The following is a 9395-nucleotide window of genomic DNA, read 5'->3' on the forward strand; positions in this document are numbered from 1 at the left end:
AGACCATTTAAATACTAAAAGACATGATTCATATAGTAAATCTCTTCTTTAAATAAAATATCAAGAAGAATCGTAGAAGAACGATTAATGAAAAATCTTGATTCATAATAAATCTTAATTTATAAATATCAAGGAATCAAGATCATAATTTGGATAAAAATTTATTCAAATTTAAATCATCAAAATCATTTTTAAAGTCAAAGAGATTTGTCAAAATGATACAAATAGATTCATCAAAATCAATAAGATAAAGAAAAAAATTTTCAAGAAAAATATTTTTCTCTTTTTAGTTGTTTCAATTCATATGATTTATTTCATTTATGTCAAAAAAAAACATATATCATGTTTAAAACCAAAAGCGCAAGATTTATTACGACAAAGATCAGTAAGACATAAATCACCCTAAAATCATCATTACTTCAAATCATCATGCATAATTTCAAAAGATAAATTCATTAAGCACGATCATTATGCATCATTATATTATTTCATCAAGCATGATTTCATAAAGTGCTTTCAATCAAAAATAATATGGAAATCATTAAGATACACATTATCATTAAAACATCTAGCATGATTTAAGTCTAACATTTTGTTCTTTTATCATAACACATGTAATATCATGATTATTTTCAAAATTACTAGATAAGAATGATTCCTAATTTTTTGCATTATCATTTATTAAACATGTAAATTTAAAGAAAAATAATTATTCTAAACTAAAAAAATAACTCATGGAAAGTAATATGTAATTTCAAAGTAAACTGAGGGCATTTTGATTACCTCATCATCGAAAGCTGTTAAGGCATAGTTTGCCACCTCGCTTTTATCGATTTGTCCCAAGTCGCTTGTTAGGACTCTAGCTAGGAGAGTCCTAATTGATAAGGACATTCATATAAAACCTACCTAAGCAGACCCCTATTAAAGATGTGAAGAGGCCAACTAGGGTTAGGAGGTTGTTCCTTAGAGAAGAATAAGGAGTTATAAAGTAATAGGAGTCTTGAGTATGAGTCCTATTAGGAGTTAGTTAGAAGTAGGAGTCTTGATTAAGAGTCATATTATGAGTTAGGGTTTAGAAGCCCTATAAATATTCATTTATTTCTTATCTTTTGATAAGCAATAGATGAATCTTTTCGGTAACCTTTGAGCAGCAACTCCAAGGGAGAAACCCCTATAGAGTTCTAAGGAGGCCGATCCCCTAAAGAGATCAACCATAAGTTTAGAATCTGCAAGAGTTCTAATACCTAGTATCAGAGCAGCGTTCTTGGTATCTCGCTGCCCTTCCATGGGCCCTCCACAGCCACCCAAAGCAATTCTCATAATTGCTTAAAAGATCGTCGCCAAATTCCGTTGTCATCTCCACCACCGCAGATCATCCTTTGATCTCCCCATGAATTGCAACAAGTTCTGGTTTTCTACTTTACTACTACTGTAATTTAGTTATCCTTATTCGAAAATCCAAAAAAAATTGTTCCAAAATTGCTGCATAAACTTTTCATCACAAAGTTTTCATCTCTACGACGAAAGATACATTGCAGAATTCCAACCGCATAGCACAGTCTATTTGAACTTGCTACTGCATTTTTTTTATCCAAATCTCTATGAAATTTTTAGGACAACTTTGATACTTCCTAATAGCAGATTTTTCTTTGGTTTTGTCAAAAAATTTTGAATATAAACCATTGATCTTTTACGTCTAAACTGTTATATTTAAAAATCTGCACAGTAAAATTTCACCTGCATAGTATAGTTTATTTAATCTTGCTACTACGTTTTTTATATCCAAATCTCTATGAAATTCAAGATTAGCTTTTCTTATCAAAATCAAATACAGTAAGTCCATATGTGTGTATTGTACTTAAAGATACAGTATAAAAAGTCTTAATTATTAGTAAAAAAAAAAGAGTGTATATTTGTTAGTAGGGATATTAAAAGTCTAATTCAATCTTCATCTTTACTTGTGATGTAAACTACTATGGATCTCAATACACCTATTATCTTCTTAATATTTGAAATAATATTTAAAATATATTATTTTTTAAAATAAAAGCATGAAAAATAAAGACAAAGTAGTCTTGCAAGATAAAGGCCATCGAGTTTAATTGCATGCTTGGTTTTATTAGCCTCATTATGGTCTTGTACTTAAAGATACCAGAGAACTACTTGAATAGATGATGAATTATTAATGTGAGCTTCTACGAATTATCTAATTTCTTAGATGCAGCCATATACAAATACTCTTATATGTAAGCGGATCTACAAGAGATGTGCCTAGAGTCACAACTCATGAAAAAAATACTTTTTAGGTCTTAAATTACATCCAGTCTAGTATTCTAGTGAGTATAATTTTAAACAACATTTGATCCCAATCAAATATAGTTGGACTAAAGTAGTATCAAAATAATGGGTCTTATTAACTGTAATTTGAATTTATTTGAGGAGTAAAATTATTGTGACCTGATCTAATGGAAGAACTGATTTATTAATTTAATGAACATAAACCATTGGCACATGATAAGTAAATGGCGTTTCCACCTGGTCTCGCTTAACATCTGATCAAAGGGAAAGCACAAAACTTGTGGATCATCCAAGCAGAAAGCAAATGGCGTTGCCTGATGCTGGAGCTCATGCTCTTTCCTCCAAGTTCACTGCTCCTACCATGTTGGTTCAAGTTCACTGCTCTTTCCTCCAAGTCCATAACATGATAAGTAGGGCGAAGTGGAGAACACGAGGGGTCAGAAAACGGATTGGATTAAGTGGTCCAAAGCCATGTTGGTTCGACCAGGAAGCTTGTAAAAGGTTCCTTGTGCAAGATGAAGAGAGGACAGCACGCCATCCAAGAAGAAACAGCACGGTTTGATGCTGAGATAAAAAGCCTTCATCTTTGACCAGAAGCAATTCCAGTCCCTTTGAATGGGATCCACATTCCACAAGGAGTACTCAGCTCCAGCTCAACCTTATGTAAGAAAAGAAATGATCTTTGCAAAGTTGCAACTACTTACTGAATTTGATCATTGGAAATATTAAGGTAACAACAACAAGAGGGTTCGAATCAACATCAGATTTTCATAGATAGCAGGAGCGGCGGTGCGTCATGTCTAAGGCCTCTGATGTGTGTGGTGTAGGCTACTGAATCCCTGCCAATACTCTGCTAAAGAAAGAACATTGTCACGTGAAACTCACAAGTACCGACTGGTGCTGCACGCCACCTGGCTCTCTCTGGTTCTGTAAAATAAACATCAAACCCTCCGCAGAACTCACTAGAGTTGTGAGCAGCAGTCACTGCAATCCAGGTTGGATTGTACTGCTACCGGAGAGTGTCACACCCTCGTCCCAGTCCCCGGCTTATAAAGAACAAAGAATGTCACAGCTGAATGCAACCGAATGACCTGGCAACACAAGGTTACATCACTGTCTTTTCTACTTGATATGAAAGCTGGAGGTAGACACAGATATCTCATCTGGAGGTAAGCAACACAATTTAGGGCTTAATCACAATGCAGACAGTGATAAACCAAAGTTCACATTCCGGGAAAGTCTTCCTGGGACCAATCTGACTGTGTAACTCTTAACTGTCAGCAAATAACTCACAAAAAACATGAGGCAGGCCACGAATCATACACAGGAGCACTAAGCATTTATCAGCACAAGGCTGCACTCACACATACTGCTGAATAATTTATTAGTAGATAACAATTCGAGACCAACATGACATTTATCTGCTCCAAGTGCAAAAGATCGTGGCGACTCGGGGCTCGCAGATCACACAAGAACAGAGACACTTCCTAATATCACCTCACTTATTCCTATCACAACAGACATCAGAAGGAACACAATGACACATCCAACATAGATCAATTAACATAACTCAATAGTAAATAGACTACGTACACAACAGCTTACTGCAGTTTCCCTCACATCCAGCAGAAGCTCTTCCTCTATCACGTATTTCCTTTACCAGAGTTGCTCGATCAGGATCAGGTTGCTCTTGTTGCCTTAGCATCAGCCGTTGCGGTCGCGTCCGCGATGACGACCCCCGAGCTCAGGGGCACCGGAGTGGCCTTAGAGTAGTACATCTGAGGGCGGGTATGATCGGCAGCGAATTCGTAGCCATAATTAGACATCGTTGCAGGGGAATGCGAAATATGCTGTTGCTGCTGCTGCTGCTGCTGCGGCACCACATGATATCCCATTCCTGCAGCAAACGAGCGGGCTTGGTCAGCCGCGACGTGGATCACCTGCGATTGCAGTGTGGCAGCAGGGGATGGAGCGGCTGTCCTATATAAGTTTGCAGGCAATTCAGAATTCGCAGGCATAGCGGGCTTTCCGCCTGAAGATATCAAGTTGGGATCCCCCATTCCGGGCTGTACCGCCGCCAGGTTGTATGATGGAGGCTGCCGAACCGGATAGTAGTACACGGGCATCTGGGGATCGTACGGGTGAGCTTGCGGTGGTTGCTGGATAGCGTGGGCGGCAACTGGAAAGTAAGACGGGACAGGAATGACACCACCAGTGGCAGGGTGGTGGATGTAATGAGGATTCGCAGGAATGTACTGATGCTGCTGATGACGATGAAGCTGGGGATGGAGCTGCTGCTCATGGAATTGCTCCGGTTGTATCGAAGGCAATTGGTATCCCGCGGCATCGATGACTGGAATCGGGATGCGATAGCTGGGATCGGAAGAGACCGGGAGCTCTCGTTTTGGTTCAGTGCCACTCACATAAGCCGTTCTAGACGAAGAGAAAATAGCATCTTTTTTTTTTTACGTTAAAACCCTCAAAGATGGAAGTTTTATTCAGAGAGGTTACGAATAGGATAGATAATACCTTGAACCTAAGTCGGAGTTGGGCGCTTCGATCCCGGTTGGTTTCGGTGGCTGCTGCGGCTTTCGGATGCCGCCCTGGTCGGACTTATCGTCATCGGAGGAGAAAGCTCTGCTAGGGTTTTCGGTAGGGGAGATGGTCAAGTTGGAAGCAGAAGAAGCGGAGAAGGGGATCGGCGGAGGGGGTTGGAGCTGAGGAGCGTACGATGGCTCCTTAAAATCGTCGCCCAGCCTCTGTCCGCCGCCGGAGGAGAGGTTCATGTGGGCGAAGTGGTCATCGAGGCCAGCGATCCGGGGATCGGAAGGGCGATCATCGGGGCGGACGCGGATAGGCGGGAGATTGGAGAGAGAAGGGACGGAGGAGGCAGATCCAAAGGAGGAAGTAGTGTCGAGCATCGGCGAGTCGGGGACTGAGTGGACGTCCTGGACATGACGGGCGAGCTTGCCGGACGAATCCGGGCGCGGGAGTACAAGCTGCTCGGGCAGCTCCGAGTGAGTGCCTTCGCCGCCTATACCTGGCGCGGCGGCGACTGCAGCGACGCCGCGGGAGTGGATGGAAGAGTCATCCTCGAGACCGAGGAGGCAGTTGACAGAGGTGGAGTCGGAGGAGAGGCCGCGGGGAAGGTCGTCAATTCCCATCCCGCCCATGGTGCTATTGAGCGCGTCCACGAACCAAGTCTCCGACTTAGAGTCATCCAGAAGCGATCCGATCGAGGACGTAGGCGACGACTCGGGCTTAGAAGGGAACAGGAAGAGGCGGAGACGGGAGGAGCGGTTGGAGCCGCCGCTGGTACCGGTGGAGGCGGCAGTAAGGATGCGGTCATACTCGTCAATCATGTTTTCAAGGTCCTCGTCAGTGGCGACGGAGATGAGGGAGTCGAGGTCCTCGTTGGGGAGCTGGTACTTGAGGGAGAAGGGGCGACCGCGGAGGTGGGTCCGGGAGAGTTTGGCGGAGAGGTCGGAGAGGGACGAGTGGCGGTCGACTACCACGATGCGGGTCTCGCCACCAAGGTAGCAGAGGGTCTTATCGGTGGGCCGGGGGACGATACGGCCGCCGTAGCTGCACATCAGGCGGAGGCGGCCGGCGGCAGCGGAGGGGAAGGGTGGCTCGTCCCACAAGTCGCCACCACGGGAGCGGGGGGAGGAGTCGACGGAGTCTGCGTAGCCCAGGCCTCCTCCGCTGACGGCGGCGGCTACCGCCGTTTCCATCGCCAGATGGAGCAACCTGGAGACGGAGGTGGACCGAGAGTGGGGCAGGTCGGGAGGGGGGCGTTCGGAGGAGTAAAAGGGTGGGGTTTCTATTACCTTATATTATCACGCTTTTCCAGTCCAAAAGATTCATACTTCAGCTGTAGGATATTTTATCATTACTACTTTTATAAAAAAAATTGTGTATTACTAATTCTTTTAATTACACAAAAATGGTATCGTGCTTTCATAAGTGGAGTGGTATGGTCCGTGGGTGCGGTGGAGCGTGGGGGCCACTCCCTCTAAATGCCCAGTCTCCCAAGGAAGCTGTGGCATCCGTTGATTGTTATGAGAGGATGTGGCTGTATCATCTCGTTCTCTGCTCTTCTTTCTGCTGTAAGCATAATGAGAGGGTTTTGGATACGCCTCTTGGGTAGACGGGGAGCACCAAATATTGGTTGAGTTTGCTTATTCTATAATTTGTGGGGGAAAAGTTGTTCCGAGTCTTTAACAATTTCCCCAAGAATATTTGAGTTAACATCGGAGGTGTGGGACATTTGAATCTCTTACATGTTAGTTCGTATTCACATGTTTGAACATCAGGTTTTTACAAAGTGATGTTGGTCGATTGTTGAATCAAAATTTCATCAGAATATATATATATATATATATATATATATATATATATATATATATATATATATATATATATATAAAACTCCAAGTTGTTATAGGAATATAATTTTATAGTTTTTTATAAAATCTTTCATTATATTGAAGTATGTACAAGATACAAGATATTCTTAGTATATACAATAGACTCTAATTTATCTAGAAATATAAACACTGTTATTTAGACCCCCTTATATGGACAACAGTGTTCCTCAATAGAGATAACATAATTATCAGTGAGTTCCTTTCTCCATCTCAATTATTTGTTTCATATGTCAACAACTTTACATCCCTTGTTTGACATTTAAAGAGCCTTGTGAGGGTTAGAAAATGACACATCCTTTGGACCTAGCTTAAATACTCCTCTTCAACTTCCTTCTCTCTCTCCATCCTTTTGAATCTTGCTAACTCTTTTTTTCTTTTTAATTTCGCTATCTTCTAAAAATAAAATGAAAGGTAGAGAAGAGGGTAGATAATCTAAACAAACACACTATGCTGAGTCATTTGTCCAGTTCTCCCAGTTTGCTTCCACATTTAGAGCCGGTGCTGATTGATGAATGTGGCTACTAATTGATGAGATTGGATAATGACTGATGGGATCGGACATAGCTTGGAGTGCCATTCAACCTAAGTGGGCCATTTGTTTGGTCAATGGTAGGCTGCGATGAGGCCGTATGTGTCCCTATATTAGATTATCCTCTGTATACCTAGTGATATTTTAGTGCTTCATTAATCCAGTTTGACGTTCATCAATTTGTGTGCTTACTAGGTTTTCTGAATTGTTTTTTGGTGCTTCACATCATTGGAATGCCTTTTGATTTCACTCATGGAATAGCTTGCTGCTTATGTGTTCTTCCGCAAACATCAAATCAACTAGCCAAGCACAAAGGTTTACTTTGATCTCAACCAAGAAAGAGTTTAGGGTTTGCAAATATAAATTCGTTAATTATTAATGATAGCAGTGGGTTTTTTTGGATAACTAAACTTAGAAAATAGATAGTCAATTTAGATTTGAAATGAATTTAGATACTCGATAGACATTATATTCAGATTTATAACTCTTAAGAGGAGTCGAATGCATTTGTTACGTATAAATTTGTTAGATAAGATCTCGGACCTTTAATTTTTAATAAATAAATTAAATATATACCATCAGAGTTTAAAATTCGTAAGACGATAATTCCTAATGTTATTTGACTTAGTTAAAGTAGATCGGGACTATATCATGACTTATGAAAAGGACCTATAGATCGGATCTATATCGTATAAATTGGTTATTAATATTAAATTTTAGATTTTGATGATAAAATTAATTGATAAGTTTACGATTTAATATGTGCTTTGAGAAAAGTGATACAAGACTAATTTCAATCAGAAAAGACAAAACGATTAAAGCAAGAAGAATCAAACGTTGGGTCGGACTCAGAAATCGAGTATCGGGCTGGAAGAATCGGACGTTGTACCAAGATCGAATATTGTAGGAGTCAACATGTCGATGGATTGGGCGATGTGCTAAAGGTTCAGACGACGCGTTGGAAGTTTTTCGGAAGTTCGAATGAACAAATGATATGCCAAACAACTTAGATTTTTTATCTTATAATTATTTAGATCTTAATTATGGTCTTAAATTGAGTTAGTTTTGGTATAACCCTACTAACTCAATTAGGAGCCCATTGGGTTTAATTTAGGGCTAAGTTAAGCCCGTTGAGGGGCCCATTCAGTGATCCAGAGTTAGATCAGGCGGTGGAACTGCCTTTGAGTTGGAATATATGAAGTGTATGTTTTCCGAAAGACCCAACGGTGGTAACGCTAGTGTCAGGTGGTAGTATCGCCTAGATTGACAATGATACCACTAGTACACACAGTCTCTGTTGAATCTCGAATTTTGATGATGAAGTCAATTCTCATTTGTTGTCTAATGTATGTGTCGAGATAAGTGTGCAGGATTAACTACGATGAAAGTAAGACATGCAGCAGGAGTTGCGCCGGAGTCATGACAATGATCACGTTGGGAGTTCGAGAGCTCGACGGAAGTTCGGACAGTCGTCGAAGGTTTTGCGGGAACAAATCCGAGAAGTCCAGAAGCTTGCCAAAGGAGCTCGTCGGAACTTGCCAAGTGGATCATCGCAGTCCAGGAGTTTGCCGGAAGTCCGCAGGAGCATCACCGAGGGTTCATCGGATGATCGACGGAAGTTCGCCGGAAACTCGCTGGAAGAAGCGAGTGACGCACCGAAGCAAGCTGCAGAATATGTCTTAGGAAATAATCGTAGTTAGCACTTTGATTAAGTTAGAAATGGGAGGTGATCCCATTAGCTTAATCCTAGGGCAATTAGGCCCCTGAAGAACTCAAATTGGGTCGAATGGTTCAACTCATTCGGACCCAGGCTACTGTGGGAGGTGCAACCGCCCAGGCAGGGAGGTAGCACCGCCCAGGCTATGTCTCCCAGCGAGACTGGGCGGTGCAACCGCCCCAGCCAAGAGGTGCAACCGCCTAGGGCTCAGTCTCCGAGCGAGACTGGGCGGTGCAACCTCCTTTGTCAGGAGGTAGCACCGCTAGAGCTCAAGTTTCGAGCTCTGCCAGGCGGTGCAACCTCTCCAGTCAGGCGGTGCAACTGCCTGAGCTCGGTCTTCGAGCTCTGGCAAAGAGGTGCAACCGCCCCTGACAGAGATGGCACCGCCTAGAGGCTCAGTCTTCGAGCTCTGCCAGGCGGT

The 9395-nt window shown here is 42.1% G+C and overlaps 1 protein-coding gene across 1 annotated transcript; it reads right to left on the reverse strand.

Moving 5' to 3' along the window:
• Positions 1-3658: 3658 nt before the first annotated feature.
• Positions 3659-6123, reverse strand: LOC103973319 (uncharacterized). Its single transcript, XM_009387849.3, has 2 exons — positions 4828-6123; positions 3659-4731 (listed from the first exon to the last, which is right to left on the reverse strand). The coding sequence occupies exons 1-2, from the start codon at positions 6030-6032 to the stop codon at positions 3978-3980; spliced, it is 1959 nt and encodes a 652-aa protein (XP_009386124.2). The 5' UTR covers positions 6033-6123; the 3' UTR covers positions 3659-3977.
• Positions 6124-9395: the final 3272 nt, after the last annotated feature.

The sequence above is a fragment of the Musa acuminata genome, chromosome BXJ1-8 (assembly GCF_036884655.1).
Source record: "Musa acuminata AAA Group cultivar baxijiao chromosome BXJ1-8, Cavendish_Baxijiao_AAA, whole genome shotgun sequence".
In the NCBI taxonomy this organism is placed as follows: Eukaryota; Viridiplantae; Streptophyta; class Magnoliopsida; order Zingiberales; family Musaceae; genus Musa; species Musa acuminata.